Source organism: Toxorhynchites rutilus, chromosome 2 (genome assembly GCF_029784135.1).
Source record: "Toxorhynchites rutilus septentrionalis strain SRP chromosome 2, ASM2978413v1, whole genome shotgun sequence".
NCBI lineage: Eukaryota > Metazoa > Arthropoda > Insecta > Diptera > Culicidae > Toxorhynchites > Toxorhynchites rutilus.
The window spans coordinates 205097019-205116282 of record NC_073745.1 but is presented as its reverse complement, the minus strand read 5'-3'; the positions used below and the strand labels follow the sequence as shown (position 1 = coordinate 205116282).

General features: G+C 35.3%; 1 protein-coding gene across 4 annotated transcripts in view; it reads right to left on the bottom strand.

Moving 5' to 3' along the window:
- Window positions 1-19264, bottom strand: part of LOC129764411 (protein grainyhead) — a 566241-nt gene that overhangs the window by 113042 nt on the left and 433935 nt on the right. For all 4 annotated transcript variants that reach the window (XM_055763463.1, XM_055763466.1, XM_055763465.1 and 1 more), the window contains exon 4: window positions 6585-6756. In XM_055763463.1, coding sequence (XP_055619438.1) covers window positions 6585-6756 — 172 coding nt within the window. The remainder of the gene's footprint in view (window positions 1-6584; window positions 6757-19264) is intronic.

The following is a 19264-nucleotide window of genomic DNA, read 5'->3' as shown; positions in this document are numbered from 1 at the left end:
ATAAAAATAATGTTTTGCTCGTAACATTTTTGTGTTAAACTTCTCACGTTTGACATGTTCTTGACATGTTTCTAAATAGAGAAAAGTTAGCAAAGCATGTAAACTGCGATAATTCATACATAAAAATGAAAATCGTCCGATGTATGGAAAACTTGTTGGAAACTTTAAGGGCTATTTATATCTATTTGTTTCAGAATTTGAAAAGCATATGTTTTCGAGAAAAATGAATTTTTAATTTTCAAATTTTTTTTTGCCTAAATGATGATTTCCTACATTTCATTCTCTGACCAACTTTTTGTAGATCCAATAGTTTTAAAATAAAGATTTTTCGAAAAAAAGTTGAAAAAACTCAAAATTAAAAAAAAAATCTATCAGTCCTCCAACATTTTATTCAAAGAATGGAATGTAGGAAATTATTTTGATTTTCATTAAAAATTACCAAAGAATTTTTTGGAAAAAAAATTCATTGAAAAAAAATATTTTGAAAATTAAGATTCATTTTTCTCGAAAACATATGCTTTTAAAATTCTGAAAAAATAGATAAAAAATAACCCTTAAAATTTCCTATAAGTTTTCCATACATCGGACGATGGGCACATGTACATAGAAAAAGTTTACATGCTCTGCTGACTTTTCTCTATTTAGAAACATGTCAAGAACATGTCAAACGTGAGAATTTTAACACAAAAATATTACGAGTAAAACATATTTTTTTTCAGGAGTAATTACGAAATATTACGAGCAAAACATATTTTTTTCAGGAGTTCATACAGAAATGATTTACTTTCCAAAAACTATAAAAGATAGAAAGTTGATGTCTTCGACAAAAGTTCATATTTTAACAAGATCTAAAACTTTATCGAATACACCATATCGCTATCTTGACTTTAAACAAAATTAGGATCAGTTGTATTTTTTTCAAAGAAAACATGAAAAAGTTGTTGTTCGAAAAACTTTTTTCCTGTAAAAGTGCCCATCTTCCGATGTATGGACGACTTGTTGGAAATTCTAAGGGCTATTCATATATACATTTTTGAGAAAAATGAATTTTAATTTTTTGAATTACTTTTTTGTCAGCGAAATTTTTTTCAAAAAAATTTTTGGTAGTTTTTCGTAAAAATTATTTCCTACATTTCATTCTTTGACAAGAATTTTGTAGGTATCATAGTTTTTAAGTTATACATTTTTGTAAAAAAGTAAGAATAAAAATTTGGCTTTTTCCAAAAAGTAGTCTAATTCTTTTTCGAATATTTCAAGTATGCAAAGTTGCTTAAATGACACATGTCTTTATACCCACAACGTTTCACTGCTATCTGAGATGGTGCTGCCAACTCCTAAGACGAGTTGGCAAGAAGTTCGTCGGATACAAACAAAAGCAGTCACACTCTACATTCACATTTGGAATTCATTTCACAGAACTTTGAAAAATTTAGTGATGAACAGGGTAAATGATTCCATCGATGGATTGACTTAAACAAAATAATAACTGGTAAATTTCATGTACGATTGAAATCTAGTCGCGGAACAAGTTGTAGCGAAATTAGTTGGCTACGCAGAAAATAAATGGAAAAAGATTTTGTTGCCACTTAATAATTGAGGGGCTCAGAATGCAAGGGGTGTAAGTGACTTGATCGATTTCTCTTCATACACTTTTTCTTTTGTTAATAACTCAACTGCAAAAACGTTCCAATTTGAGTTTGCTATAGAATCCGATAGGTGAGGTTCTGACCTATCTTCCGCATTGTCAAATACAGCTGCGAATGTATTTGCAGCTATGTTATGACCAAAAGAGAAAGTTGATGTAGAGAAATCGATCAAATCATTTACACTCCTTTCATTCTAAGCCCCTCAATCGTTCTCCGTCATTGACTTGAACCAGAACCAGATTTTCTAGAAGTCTTCTCTATACAGAGTTTTTCTTACGATCATAATGAAAGGAATATTTGTTTGTGAAGCGAGGTAATACAGGTCGGACTCGATTATATGTGATTCGATTATATACAATTTTGGTCTCGATTATATACAGTTTGAAAAAAAAAATAATTTTTTTTTGTATTTGAAATATGACTTATTCCAAGAAAAAATGTAACCTTTCAACGTTAAGGTGAAATTTAAATGGCTTTTACATGTACAGTGTGGTGAAAATTGTGATTTTTTAAGATTTTGCTTTAATTTTCACCAGGAATTGTTTATATCGATATTGCAGCCGAATTAAGAAGTATAGAAGTTGGGTGTCAAAGAACAAATTGTAGAGCGGTTAGAGAGCTTCAATTTAATTGATAGAAACAAACAAGTTTAATATGAATTTTTAGGATAAATTTAATAATAACATATTAAAAATTATTAAATTTCAAGTTTTTCACTCCCAAAATGTCATTAAAATCCTTAATTTAGATGTTCCACTACTATATACTGTACCAAATTTTCTCATCTTTCAAATGAAAGCAACAGAATCGTCTTCTTTAGCGTATTTTTTAATGTAGATCCAGTTTGAGGCAACAGAGTCCGAAACAAAAAAATAGTTCTATAACTTGATGAAATTTTTGCGTCAATCGATTTCGGCACTCCATAATAATTTTTTATATCGAAAAAAATAATATATGTCATGAAACTAACCATCGAACAATTGAAAAATCACAACCCCTATCCTAACGGAAATACCCACTTCTGATTGGTCGAAATTGACGCCACATGCGGCGGTTCTCTAATAGAGACATCAAAACCAATCTGCCTGGGAAAAATCGGCATTGCAAATACATAAAAGTAGGGGGAGCTTTTCCTCCCACCGAAATGTGTTCCCTAACAGAGACATCAAAACCAAGCTGCCTGGGGGAAATCGGCATTGCAAATGTATGCAAGTCAGGGGCATTTTTGTATGCAAGTAAGGTGAGTGATAAGATTAATTCTAGCAAATAAAATGTAAAATTGGAAATTTAATGTTGGTTGCTTTGTAAAATTTCATATCATAGTTGCAAAAACGTAATCTACCACGTCAATCCACATAATACATAAATCGCTCAAACTCTTTTTTTTTATCCCATTTATTTATTTATTAGGCTCATTAGCATTTTAGCTGTAACAGAGCCGGGTTTTAATCGTGTACATGTATATATGTTTATGTTTCTATAAACTGTAAATTACATAGTAGTTAGTAGTAGCCATTTTGGCGTTAAGTGTTCTGTTCCATTACATTATGGTAAATTACACAGTAGTAGCCATTTCGGCGTAAGGGTATTCTTTCTGTTCTTCCATTGTTCAGCAGACCGGACAGCGGAGACAGTTGATATTGAACATTGTTGAGTTATTTATAGAACAGCAGCCCGATGTTTCTTGGACGGAGAACGGACCGTTTGGTTGAGGCTGTCTGTTTTGTTGTGTTCATTTTCATCCAAGGGAAGTTTATACGGCGAGAAAAATTGGAAAAATGAAGAAGTATTAGAAAAAGTGATTTCCCATATGCTCTACATATAGTATTAGGTGTTGTTAATCCAATAAAAATTCGCATTGGGTTGAATGAACACTCAGAAAGTAAAAAATATAAAAGAAAATTACCTTTTCCATTTTAAATATTTTGTCTATATTAAAGTAACATTTTTTACTGATGAGAAAAAATGATAATTGTGTTCGGTGTTGGTAATTATCTTATATTATATTGGTGAGTTTTTTTTCTTTATTTCATCCATGCATATCACAGGAGACATCTCGTCTAGGATCACAGAGGCGGTTTTCTTTATATCTCGTTTCACTTCGGTATCTTTTATCAGGTACGCACCATCCAACGACTGTTTACCATTTTTCTGTCATCATCACTCGGTAAACACTGCTGGAGTGAGCAAACAATACCCCACAACCAAACAAAACGGCTCTTTTCAGGGCCACCAAATCATTATTAAAGAGTTTAACGATGTAATTCTTCAAACACATCCAAAATCAACAGATAGCCTAACGGAATCCTACGTCAACTATGCGGTCGTGTCTCGGACACAACCCTCCTGTGACTTTTTCCTACAAAATTTGCGTTTTTAAAGAAAAAGCCTTCATTTATCATGTAAATTTATATTATCGCCTTGCAAACAGGCCCTTTCTTGAGCAATACTTATTTCAAACGAATAACCAATTCATCGAAACACATTTTGTAGCTGTATTCAAGAATTGCCGCCAGTTCTCGCAGCGAATTCTTTTTTTTGTCTTCAATGCTGTCAAAACGGGTCCTAAAAAACCGCTTCTATTTGAGTTTTGAGATATAGGGAAAAAATTCTCATCCATGTCTCGTCGCCAGTAATTATGCGTTGGATGAATGTGGGATCAGAATTTGATCGTTCAAATTGAGCTCTTTTGATACTAGTCGTGCTACGCCTTTTATAATGCCCAAAACATCACTCAAAATATGACGAACGGTCTCGTGGGAGATATTTTATTCACGGGCTAGCTCTGATGTTTGATTGTGAACTTTCAAATGTTTATTAGAAGAATTTGAAAGGTACATTCCACCAACAGAATTATAAAAACATTGAATCTGCATGAACAATTTGTTTTTCCGAAATTCGAAATGGATAACCCTGTAAATCAGTTCGAATGTTTACTCATTCATCATATTCATACTTTAGAAGGAAACTAAATATCAGCCAGCAGTTTGGAATACTAACTGCCTGACTGACTGATATAATTCATTGAATATTGATAATATCCTGAACTGAGATAATTTCTACATCGTTTTTGTGCCATCGTGCTGCCGTTCTACGCATAGTTGTCCCATGTTCCAAAATCAGTAACTGAGAAAAGCGCAATCAAAGTTTTCTCGCATATTTGTCTACCAAAAGCTTTAAGCATTTCAATCTAGCAATACACCGGGTTTTTTATAAGCACTATACTATTGATTAATGAAATGTGATGAGATCCCCTCACTGAATCAATCAAGCTTGAATGCGGGTTTAAAAATTCATGATGGGACTGTTTTGCCTAGAATATCAACATGGGACAATTGAACTTGATGTTGTTTTTCGATATATAGTAAAACCTGTTTTTGTGCGGTTTTTTTGTGCGATTTTCTGTTCTTGTGCGTTTTTTTTGTGCGATTTTTTTTTGTGCGGTGTATGAAAAGAAGCATTTTTGACATATTTGTTATCGTCCATTTAGTTTTTTTCGATGGTTTATATGCATTACAGTGCGAAAAAAGCCTATTTGCGTCTCAATTATACACTTCTGAAATCATTCCTCTCCTTTCATCAAATGCTCTAAGTTTTTCTAAGTTTTTGCATGACATGATTTCTAACAGCAACACGTTTCGACATGCAACTAAAAGCACAAAACAGCCACGCGCAACCGAAAAGGCAAAGTGTCCCATCGTAAAGCAGGGAAACAAAAGGAAATTGAACGGTGAATGGCGTGGAATTGAGTTATTTTCTTGAGGGAAACTTTTTTTATGCGGTCCCTATCTATCGCAGAAAAAAAAGTTTTTTTTCAAAATGTGTACCGAACACGATTTTTTAAAGCTACTGGTGAAGTTTTGCGCGATTTTTTAATGCGACTTTTTTTGTGCGGTCCCTATTCCCCGCACAAAAAAAGGTTTGCCTGTACTGGAAACAAACAATAATTTTTTTTGTGTTTTTCCGAAAGATTTTGCAGAGAAACATCGTTTTATGAAGAAATGAGTGATCTGCAACACCTTTGCAGAATATAAATCTCGTTGTTATTAGGCATTCGCTAACAAGGCGTGCACGTGTTCTGTTAAACTTATTTCTTATTCATTCTTCCAAACCAGAAAACAGTGCATTAGGCCTGCTGAATGTGTGACATGAAATTCTTGTACTTGAACCGACTTATTCGATATGGATCTACAAAAAAAACATGGTGGGACAGTTATGAATAGAATATCAACATGGGACAATTGAGCTTGCTGCTGTTTTTTGAAAAGTTGGGAATAAACTATATGTTTTTTTGTGTTTTTGCGTAAGATTATGCATAAAAACAACGTTTTATGAAGAAAAGTGAAAATCGTCAAAAAGTAACATGGGACAACTATGCGTAGAACGGCAGTATGGGCATCGAAAACGGCGCCACCGCACTGGCAAGCAGCGCAGTAAACCAACACATTCGGTCATTAATTCAACTCGTCAACAAATGAACCTTTTAACGAAGGCACAGGCGCATTTTTTTGGAAAACAAACAACACGTCGAAAAACAAATAATGTCTCTCAACACCGAGGTGATCTGAATACAACACCCGAGAGAGAGAGGGATGATACAAAAAGAAAACATGAATCGGTAACGAAATGAACAAAAGCAGAGAGAACAAGACAAACTTTGATCGCATTAAATCATTCCCGCGAATGATGTCGCGGCGACGTTCGCTGCTCTCACACATAAAGCTGCCAATAATGAGTTACAAGGAGAGCGTAATGATATATTGTACTACTCCGCGCTGGAGTGGTGGATAACACGATGTAAACGATCGCGCGCGGGTCTCTGTGGGGCAAATCGCGTATGCAGCGCACTCACATGCCGCCGTGAGAGTGCCGGTGTCGGAGAGTGCGACGTGAGAGAGGAAGAGACAGAGGGAGAAAACAGATGTATTGCGCGCTTACCTTTTGACTTCGTGGATTTTTCGGCTCTTTACGTAGATCTTCGGGCTCACGTTTGACATTTATCGTCTGTGATGATGGGTGTGAACCAAGCAGTATGCCCTGTATATCATTTTGCGATAGGCCTGATACGTCCAGAGGCGTGGTTTGGCCGTTAATTTTTGCGGTGGGGTTGCTGTGGGAAAGAAACAGAGAACAAGAAAAGGAAAACAGAGAAAGGAACATTAGTTAAGAGTGTGCTGTCGGAGGGTACTCACAGAGTCGTCATAAAATGTGTACACAAGTTCTCGCAAAGTATTGTTGTTTTGCTGCACAATTTGAATCGATTTTTCTTTCGGGTCTTTTGCCGAATGAGTGACGGGCGAGAGAGCGAGAGTGTGTGTGACAGAGAGCGAGAGAGGGACACAAGACAAGTGCGAAATAATTTCATGGCGGTAGTTAAGCCTTTACTCCAGTTTTATATATTCATCGGCACTCGATATTGCTTCATTTGAACGTAATTAAAGTAAATCATATTTTATCAATTTTATTTGCATTATTAAATTTGCGGTGGGATTGAGGGCTGCTAATGTTGCGGTGTAATAAACGATACTATCACTTTCCCGTTCGACTTCACCTGTGGACAATCCTTCTGTACCTACCATCACTTAACGTTATCTGCATCTGGAGCAGATCAATTTCTCCTCCACTCGCTCACTCTCGCGTTTAATTGAACCTAAATTAGCCTTGGCTGAAGGAATATGAAAATCCCAGCCGCGATCCTGCCACCGCGATTTGGTCAGGTTTCGAACTGATTTCTTAATGAAATCACTCTTTAGAGAGCATCAAGCCATACATTAACATAAATTCTTGTTAACCGTTCCCCGAGAGCGTGAAGAGACTGTCCGATGGTCGTAAAATTTTCCAATCTTTGTTGAATTTTTTCCCTTCTCTCCTTTGCGAGATGAATAAAACTGCCACCACGGTCGTAAATTACCGCATGTCCTCCGAACCTGCTCGGAAATCAAACAAAAACAATACCGCGTCCCGCTGGCCCCCTCTGGCCATCCATGAGCGAATGCTGTCCAGCAGCCAGATGCTTTTTTACAACGCGCAACATAAGGTGTTATAAATTTTACGATCCTCGCGATCTTATTTTGAGGTGGCGTTGTCTGCTATTTCGAGTTGACAAAGTCTGGCGAACCCGGTTTGGTTCGCATCTCGCTCGTCGTTGTCATCGTGTAGGTATGTATCAATTAAAATATGCTCTGCTCTCTGGTAGAGGGAGAGAGTGGCTTGACTCTGTTTGGTGGAATGCGTATGCCCAGCTGGACAGGTTGTAATATGCTTAGTAATTTTTTATGCTTTTTATCGGAAATGATATTATTTTATCACTTGAAATTCGTCCGAGCAATCCCAACGGATTCGCTGCTACTGATGAACGTTGTTAAGGTGCGTCGCACTCGTTGTAATATAGAACCTGAGCAGATTTTTATTTTTTTTCTACTATAACAGGTAGAATTGAAAACACGTACATACAAATACAGAGCGGACTCTATTATATACAGTCCTGGATATCTATTCACTGTATATAATCGAGTCGAAACATATTTTTTTATTCGTTTTTTATGCATATATTTTTTGTTTATTGAATCTAAAAGAAGAATTTAATTTTTAATTCATCCCCTTAAAGTCAGAAAACACATTTCTCACATTGAAAAATCAATTTATCCAGAATCTCTCAGGAAATGATAGACGATCATACTTAATGAAAAAAATATCTTTCTACGCATATGTTCGTATTTCAACAATGACAGAGTTATGGAATTTTTGTGTTGTTCCGGCCTCTGTTGCCTTAAACTGGCTCTACATTATAAAGTACGCTACGTGAAACGATTCTGTTGCTTCCATTTAAAAAAAGGGGATAATTTAGTACAATCAAATTAAAGCTCCCTTATCGCTCTGCAATTTGTTCTTCGACGCCCAACTTATATTTTCTTAATTTCGCTGCAATATCGATATAAACAATTCCTGGTAAAAATACAAGCAAAAAATTACGATTTTTACTCCATTGTACGTATAATAACCAATTAACTTTCACCTCAACATTAAAACTTTTTTTTTTTAAATCAGTCATATTTCAAATATAATTTTTTATTTAAACTGTAAATAATCGAGTCCGACTTAGAGAGGCAAATTAAATTATATCAGATTAGCATACCCGACGGCAGTTTTGAATTGTTAAAATTTGAATGAAAATATCCATGTTATTTGTTATTTGATTACTTGAAACACATAGTACTGAACCATACTGAACCACATCATTATAATATACAATTATGTTCAGATGCAATTTTCGTGTATTTTTTTCCACTTGCGAAAAAAGGTGGTTTTAATGTACATAAAATACATATTCGACAAAGAAATGTCATTTTGCATCCATAACTTCCATTTCGAAAGTTTGTTCATTCCACCAGAAAATCCATTATAGTCATTGTAGTTTCCCAAATTTGTAATTCGAAGCTCAATGTCGTCAACGCGAATCTCGTTTCCAAAACAAATATCTTCGCTCCGTATTTGCTGCCGGTTCTCCGTACGTGAACCGTGGAGAGAGGAATTATTTCAATTCAAGCTTCGCCTGTGGGAGCTTGCTAAGACGGTAAGAGCGTAAAAGTAAAATTTGTAGCTTCTATTAACCAGTCTTGGTTAGAGTTGGGCAAAACAGTTCATTTGTATGAAGAAAATCATAATTTTCTGAGACGAGATGATAAAATTATGTTATTGCATAAGTGATATTATATGTGATATAAAATATATATTTAAACACGAGGAAACGTAAAATGTAAACTGCGAAGGTTTGATACAGAAGAATATCATTGTGTGAAAAGAAATTGATTAATGAAGAAGAAGAAATGATCATGAATAAAAATGGATTACAACTCAGATGTTTAAGGGAATCATTAAATCATTAATCGTGAATCGATGTTACTCTATCGGGTGTTAGGATTAGTATGTTCAATAAACAGCCAAACACAATGAGACATTTAGGAATGAATGTGTGGACAATATGGCATGTTTTTACTATCTGTTAAAAAAATTGGCCTTCATTTTTCTACATTTCAGTGTCGTCGAGATACCGCTGTATTTGTGATCATTCTAAATATAATAACTGGGTGGATTTCAAAATTATAGAATATTTAACCGTATCGGCAAGCGTCATTCTGTACAATAGGTAACGACAAGACATTAACTTTTAAATAACATCATTAATGTTCAGATAAAATACATTAACAGGGTCGAATTTTCCTACTGTTAGTATAACAGCAGTAGCAATAGTGTATGAATGAATTTATTTGCATGAGAAAGTATATTGAAATGTGTATAATAAACAAAATTACAATAAACAAATTCATAATAAATTGGTAACGTCAGATGGCAAAGTTTTTGTTTCTGCTAAAAGTGTACTACAATTTATTTAGTGTTCGTATTTCATCAGTAATTACATCGTACTGATTCAATTTTTTAAATAATATTATTTCACAGATAATCTGATTGTGGGTCCGCAGTAAAAAGATCGAAGCAGTGAAAAGATGTTCCAGATCAGAATATATGTTTTTTTATTGTTTTTTATTTTGTTATTTGTTAGGATTAGAATTATTGTAAATTATGATTAATAAAAATGACCTTAGAAAATTTTTTCGTAGTTAATCTACTATGTTTTTCGCTACAGATATGTCCTGCCTTGGAAAAAAACTCTCTCGCAAGGAACGGATGTTGCCGTTATACAAAGCCTTTTCTTCATGAGTGAATACAAATTTGAATAAACACATTTTCGCTCTTCCCACCACACAAGAGGATTGCTTATTCTAGGTAGAAGAGGTTCGGCTAAATATTTATCCATTTCTATAATGGAGGTTGCCATTGGGTCCTGTTTGACTTGCAATTTGCTAACAGCATCATCGAACTCGTCCCACAATGTTGAATTAACATTCTTGCGACTTTCTTCCACATTCGCGCTATCTTGTACCGGAACTGGAACAATTCTAATTTTCCGTAATATAGTTTGGTATACCGATTTGAATTGATTATCTTCCTGGAACCCCTGCCGCTTGAATCGTGGACCCAATACTATTGATTGGGATACCAATTCATTGGATTCCCATGCAGTGAAACGCTTGGCTAACTCATGCATAAGCTCGTCCGATAGTTTTTTTTAAATTTTTACTGGAATATTTGGAGTAGCCGAAGAAGAGCACTTTTCGACAGCGAAACATTTTTTTCACCGGAGATTTCAACGGTAACCTCCTAAAATGCTTTCAACAGCTTCACGCTGTGTTCGATTATTTCCCAATCTTCGCTATCTAAATTTAATGGTGATCAAGTAATGCTAACGTTGATATAATCGCTTCTTTGTTCGTCAATATTCGTTCCAACATGTCATAGGTCGAATTCCAGCGTGTTGAAACATCCTGCTTCAACTTCAGGCCTGTTTTATTCATTTTAGCTTGCATGTCATTGAGCTTAGAAAGAGCGTACGTACTTTTTTTGAAATATTGTACAATATTTTTCGTTTTTTCAACTACATCGTTCATAGATTTGGCAAAAGACATCTGCACAGTCAAATTGAGCGTGTGAGCGAAGCAAGGAAGGTGTCTCAATTTTAGAATTGATGACGCGGACCTCATGTTAGCTGCATTATCTGTAACCATTGCCGTTATTTTATTTTGAACGCTGTATTTTTCCAAAACTGTCTTTATCCAAGCAGCGATGTTCTGAATGTTCTCTCTTTCTTCGAAATCTGAACATTCCAACAAATATGACTTCAGATTGGTGTTGTTATCGAAAAAGTGGGCAGTTAAAGCGTAAAAACCGATATTGTTAATATTTGTCCACCCATCACAGGTAAGACAAATTGCAGATGTTTCAGTTAAATCGTGTTTCACTTTGACCATTATATCGTCGTAAACAACAGTCAACAAGCTTTCGGAAAGCGTTTTTCTGCTCGGTAGTGTATATGACGGGCGAAGAAGATGTATAAATTTTTTGAATTCTTCATCTTCAACGATGGAAAACGGATGATATTCACGACATATCATTTTCAACAATTGGACATCTAGCATTCGTTGTTTATCCATAGATATTGGTCTCGTAACTTCAATATACCTCGAAAGTAAAGTTTGAGGAACTGATTTCTCAGGAATAGGCGTCGATGAAGATGATTCGGCATTCAAATGTTGATCTTGATTGAGACCTGATGATGGTCCAGGTTCATTAGGATTGGATCTTTCGGATGCTGATTTCGAAGTTCGCTGGACGTCTCTCTCCAGAGGGACAAATGGATGCTTGGATTTTAGATGTCGTTTTAAATTTGCACTGGATCCTGCAGACATCGCCAATATAACATGGCAATATCTACACTTTCCTTTTCCATCTTGCTTCTCAAAATGGTACCAAATATCACTACGGCTTCTAGGTATTCCAGACATCTTTAAAAAAGCAAATGACGAAAACATAATTTTTATTTGTTTAGTTATATTTTATTTAATCTTACCGTTTAATAAATTCGGTTGTGTATTATTTGGTCTTAAAAGTAGGAAATGAGAGAAATCTTCGTCTATTAATACTAAAACATATTGCAAAATATTATCAAAGCGATTCAACCAATCTAAGTAGTTATTAATTACCTTCTAATAGGTTTAAAAGTTGCGGCTCTATAGCAAACTCTAAAGAAATCAATGTTGACTTCTGACACTGGAAAATTTCCAAAAATATGGATTAACGTCTCCAAAAAATCTGTGAACAACCAAGTAAATTCGAATAGTTGTTCACTTACCGTTGAATATTAGTTAGTTTCACCAAATCACCCTTGCAGCCCTCAACTTCGCTGATTTGGGTAGGTTAAAGTACTGAAATATGTATTATACATATTAAAGAATGATATATTTCAGGCATATTTACCGCTTTACCGTTAGATACAACTTCTTATTTCAAAATAAGAATAATAATAATGAAGATTGAAGATATTAAATACGTGAAAATGAGATTTAGAAAAATGGCCACCTGCAGCATCGACAACAGCATATATTATATTTATATCGTTCTTCTCGCTCTTATTTCGCTCCGTTCCGCTCAGAGCGATGTAACCGCTCATCGTACGTTCGTACACCGTTCGTTCTTTCGTTCATACATCGCTCTTTCGTTCGTACACCGTTCTTTTGCTCATCGTTCATCGTACACTGTTCGTTCTTCCCTGAACCGTTCTCGATGAACTACCGTTCTTAAAAAAAGAACGACCGTTCGTTCACTCTTTTCGATGAACTAGTTCTTTTGAACTGTTCGTGAACGGTTTGCCCATCTCTAGTCTTGGTACTGCCAGCGAGCCATCAATATCGCTTCGGAGACTTCTTACTTGATAGTTTAGGGAGCCAAATTATTCCCTATCAGATTGCTGACCCGAAGGTAGTTTTAAGTTTGTTGAGTGAAAAATTTTACTTCAGTAAAAAAAACTAATGAAATTAAAAGTTATTCCAAAAATTTCGATGCATTCTAAAATAATATCCGAAGCAGTGTTGCTACATTTTAATCTGTACCAGAGGGGTTAAAAATCTTACTCATCTGTACTTTTTGTTCCAAAAATCTGTACAATCGAAAATATTCGTTGTAGAGAAGAATCCATTTTATACCATAAAAAATGCTCATTTATTTACTACAAATATCACATTTACACATTTCATTCGTCATTCGTGTGTTTGATGATGCTTATACATAATCTTTCTGAATCCAGATTGCATACTATCATTTATTAAAAGTTTCGAGCTGCCGCACCAAGCGATAATGTGGCGTAAAAGTAATCATGTACCTTAATGTGGCTTTAGTTATTGTAAAAAATTTCACCCGCGGAAAAAATTTGTACCAATCTGTATTTTTTGACGAAAATCTGTACTCTGTACCGTACAGAATCTGTACCAAAAATAACGAAAAAATCTGTACCTTTCCAGATAAATCTGTACGTGTGGCAACGCAGATCCGAAGTGATAAACGAGAGGATTGAATAATATACAGTCAACTCTCCCTTACTCGATGTTCTGTAACTCGATATTTTCCCTAACTCGATGAATTTCATGGCACCTTTGATTTTACATGCATTCTTCTCTCCCTAACTCGAAACCTCCCTTACTCGATGCCTCTCTTACTCGATGGGCTTTGTTTCATTTTTCCATGGATTTTTACCACGCTAACTCGATTGATTTTCGCGTACTTGTTTTTGTGCGTTTCTAGCTGTCATTTCAATTGCTCTTGAAAGTGAAGACGAAGTGTTCGTATTATCGAGGATTTTTTTTTCAAGTATGGAAAACCAGGGAAAACCTTTCAAGCGAACGATTAAAACGCTAATCATAGCGCAACGTTTGAGCATCATCGAGCAGGTCGAAAAGTATGGGCGAAAGGTGTCTGAAGTTGCAAAAGATTTCAGTATTGCACAAAGTACGGTGTCAACACTATTCAAGCAAAAGGAAAAATGGCATCGGATGGGAAAATTGAATGTGGACAAAAAGCTTATAAGGTTGGTTGGGAACGAGAAGCTGGAACGGTCCTTGGAAATTTTTCGCAATCAAGCCATAAAGAATAATTTACCTCTCTCAGGTACTATTCTTCGGGAGAAGGCTTGCGAATTTGCCCAGAAACTGGGAATTCCCAATTTTAAAGGAAGTTCTGGATGGCTAAGTAAATTTTTGAAACGGCAAAAGATGACATTTCGGAAGCTATGTGGCGAGAGTGCCAGTGTAGATCTCAGTGTAACGGACAACTGGATTTCGCAAACCCTACCCAGTATAATCGCCGAGTATGATGCACGTGATATCTACAATGCAGACGAAACAGGACTTTTCTACAAATGTTTGCCAGACAAAACATTTGCATTTCGATCAGAAACTTGCCACGGAGGAAAATATTCGAAACAACGTCTGACAGTCATGTGTGCAACCAACATGGACGGAAGCGATAAACTACCATTGCTGATCATTGGAATGAGTAAAACCCATGGTGTTTCAAAAAGAAGAAATCATTACCAGTGATATACGAGAGTAACACCAAGGCCTGGATGACCTCTATTCTTTTTGAGAAATGTATTTACAGCGCATCCAAAATCTCTCCAACCAAAGCTTAAATCGATAAATTTGCAGTTTTGACGTGGAACTACGTCTAACCGGAATATATGGAGGGTAAAATGAAAACCTAAACACAGAACATGCAGGAAAAAAATGAAAGATTTCGAATGCTTATAGCTCGAACATTTCGTACTGGATAGGAGAGATGTTTGCATCACTTGATAGGGAATATTTCTACGTATCTATCGCAACTAACAAAATGTTGTTTTTCATTAGATAAACAATTGAATAACTGTAAAATATTAGGCGTTATCTAAACGCCCTAACTGCATCGTTTTGATTGGCCCGATTTACGGTTTCCCTAACACAGCCATCAAAACCAAGCAGCCTTGGGGAAATCGGCATTGCAAATACATGAAAGTAAGGGGACTTTTGTTCTCATCGAAAAATGTTCCCTAACACAGACTTTAAAACCAAGCAGCGAAATCGGCATTGCAAACACACGAAAGAGCCTAGAGGCGAGTGAACTGAAAAGTTTAAACCCTCTTAAAGCCAAAAAGAAGAAAAAGAACACACGAAAGTAGGGGGAGCTTTTGTTCCCACCGAAATGTGTTCCCTAATAGAGATTTCTAAACCAAGGTGCCTGGAGAAATCGGTATTTCAAATTCATGCAAGTCGGGGGTATTTTTGTTCCGACTGGAATGTGTTTCCCTAACACAGACTTCAAAACCGAGGTTTCTGGGGAAATCGGCTCTGCAAATAAATGCAAACTGCGAGTACTTTTGTCCTCGCTTGCCTTTGTGCAAAGTGGAATATGTCTGTCCTAACATGATCTTCTAAACTTAGGAACCTGGGAAAATCGTGCAGCCACTAGAAGCGAATGAACTTCCCAGTTTCAAGCAAATTCGAGATTCGAGAAGTATGTACACTTTTGGGATGTAAACTTCAGAGGGAAATGTAAAATAAAATAATCGTTTGATAATTTTTTTTGTCTTTATTGGAAAGATTTTCAGCCTTAGGCTGGTTCATCAAACGTTTGATAATTCTTCCGTACATATATTTTGTTCTAGTCATCATACCAAACGTAAAAGGTCCGTCATTAAATTTACTTGTAACGAAGAACAATCAATCACAATAAATGAATTGACTTTACACGGCATTTGTTCATTTTTTTCACTCACAGAGCAAATATATTGAACTCAATTGAATTTGGAAACTGTTTCATTCAATCATGAATTTAATCAATACAAACGAATGATTGCTAAGCTAAGGTAGTTCCACGTGAACCTTGCGGTTATATCATAGATATAACCCACTCATTTTTTTTCCACCAAACTCTACTTCAGTAGTTCAGCCGCTGGACTTGGGCATAATCAAGAACCTGAAACAGTACTATCGCCATGAATTAGTAAAACGAAGACTGCTAGAAATGGAGGATACAACGGTATTTTTTTCCTTTTTACATTCATGTTATTCTGCACTCATACTGTATTCAAATATACTCTAGGACCCTTCAGATATATCGGTATTGGATGCAATTGAATTACTTTCACGCTCTTGGATAAACAAGGTTAAATCTGAGACTGTTCAAAATTGCTTCAGGAAAGCCGGATTTTCCATAAATGATGATGATGATATTCCGCTGGCAGAATTAATGCGTCGTGAGCTTGCTGCTGTCGACAGTGCAGTACCATTCGATTGTTCATCGTCATTTGATGAATATTGCGAAATGGATCAAAACGTGATTTGCTGTGATCTAATGACTGATACCGATATACTGGAAAGTGTTGAAGAAGCTGAAAAAAACGTTGAAAATAGTAGTCCTATGGAGTTAGAGGAGGTTCAGGAAGTTTCAGCTGATTGTTTTGAAATTACACCTTCGAACGTTAAATCGAACCTAAAGAATATGTCCGAAATATTGCAATCAACTGAAAATGTTCCCGTGAAACTATTTGAACATTTCTTTGCGATTGAACAGTTCCTGCGTGATCGTTACAATTTAGTTTGAATTACATACATAATTAATATTTTCTTTGTTAACCTCTTTCCTTTTCCATTTCCAATTCCATTTTACAATAAAATTGGCCTACTAAACAAACATCCTATGTATTTTAAATTTATATTAAAATTTGAGAAAAGAATGTATAATAGTACATGCGCATTAGTACATATAGGGTAAATGTACTAATGCACAAAAACAAATCAATTATAGTAATATCCTGTATACGCAATGGTACCAATTATAGTAAACCCCATGTACCATAATTGGTTTATTCCTAATTGGGTCATATTTTTAAGCCCTAATATTGGGACACTTACCCTAACATCATATATTTGCAATTTGTGGCATAAAAAAAAAATATGAAAAAATGTTCTGTATCTCGATACCTCCCTAACTCGATGGTCCCTTGGATATCGAGTTAGGGAGAGTTGACTGTAATATATAATCGAACTTCTAATAATTTTATCGACTATCATATTTTAGTAGGTAGGATTGTTGGTACAGCTCACGACATAATATAATGCATACGATACATATAACATCAATCGAGCGCACTTCTTTTATTTCATTCGTCTGATATAGCTATTCATAAATATTATTTCAAAATGAGTAATGAAGTTCTTAATGAATGCAGCAGGATCATATTGTCTCATCTTTGTGCAATGTTCATCTTGTTCTTTCAGAACGATTGGGCATTTTTCGTCAAAGATATTTCTTCTGATTTGCATTGTGGTCACACACATTCTAGAACTTAATACTCAGAATACATTCAAGGCGTGTTGTAGGGAATAGGGATAGAAGTCAAGCTATTGAATGGCTAGAATCATATTTGACTGACCGCACGCAAATGGTAAGATTTAATGGGAAAATTTCAAAACCAATATTTGTTACATCAGGAATTCCTCAAGGCTCTCATTTGGGGCCGCTTTTGTTCATTTTATTTGTTAATGGCGTTTGCGCTTTTCTTAACAGTGTTAAAGCACTTATCTACGCAGATGATATGAAGCTGTATATGGAAATAAAGAATGAAGAAGAGTCTCAAACATTCAAAAATGAAGTTGACATATTTTATAAATGGTGCACTAAGAGTTTATTACAGCTCAATGTTAGGAAATGCACTTTGATGACTTTTACAAGAAGAAGAACACCATTGAACAATGGTGTTAAGCTGGGAAATCAATCCATCAGTAGATGTCAACGAGTAAGAGACTTAGGCGTGGTCTTAGATTCTAAACTAACATTTACATTTTACATAACATTTACATCTATCATACACCTGAGAAACCCTAACATTTTCTACATAGATTACCGAAGAATGAATTATGCCAATATAGTCCTATTAATCGTATGATGAGCCTCTGTAACGAACACAGTGAAATCATTAATGTAACCATGTCAAGGTCAATGCTTAAAGACTATCTGAATAGAATAAGATATAGTTAAATTTCACTGTAATATTTGGGCAGCATATTTAGTCTACGCTGGTCTATGCCAGTTTTTTTTTTCGAATCACAATTTCTCGAGTCATTGTGCAGACACCTTCGATGATTTTAGTAACGCTTGCGCACTGAATCTAGACACGTGCTCTCCAGCAGATGTTCTATCAGAATTGATGACAATAACGAGCTTTTGTCATTTTGTATACCGAGCAAGTGTGATTTGAAGTATTACAATAATTCGTTGTGCTCATTCAAAAATACTTCCAGCTCGTCGATAATACGCCTTGCTTTAGACGAAGTGAGTTTACTTGCGAATGTGTGGATGAAAGTTCGATCTAGCGCCATCTGTCATTCAACAACATAAATAAATTCATTCTGTTTGAAAAACGACCGACGGTTAAATTATTTGAATTTGGTTGTACGAAACTACTAAAATCTCAATTAAAAATAGGGTATGAGGGTTTATATATTTTTGTGGTTATATGTATTGCTAGAAGCAAAATAAAAAAAATATTCAGATTTTTTTTTCTGTATGGAGGCACACTAATCGGTATTAAATATTTAGTAATCGGTATCCTAGCGGTATCGTATATAGTTTACAACATTTTCTCATGCTTGCCAAGTTTTTTGTAACAAACACCGTGACACGAGATTATTATATATATCTATATATATATATATATATATATATATATATATATATATATATATATATATATATATATACATATATATATATATATATATATAACTTACGTTTTTAAATTAAAGGAGAGCGTTTTTAAAAAAGAACTACACTTGTTCACTGTAAGATTAAGACTAACTTTATTATCGCTTCCAGTTTACATGACTTATGATTTATGCCTACTCAATGAGCCGAAGGGAATTTGATACCTACATTCTCGAGTTGCGTACCGTTGCCTGTTATGCTGATTCGTGTTGTGGTGTCTACGTTGAATATGTTATTTCAGTGAAGATGGGACGTTTGGCCAAAAGTGATGATGCCGCTGTTTAGGTTGTTCGAGCTGGTGCATGGCTGGTGTTGCCGTTTGGAATTGACGGTAACTGCTCCCTCATGAAGTTCGAACCGTCCCGGTTCGATTTTAGCGGATGTTGGTTTCTCTGAATTTTCCTTCTTCTCTGGTAATGTTCTGCGGG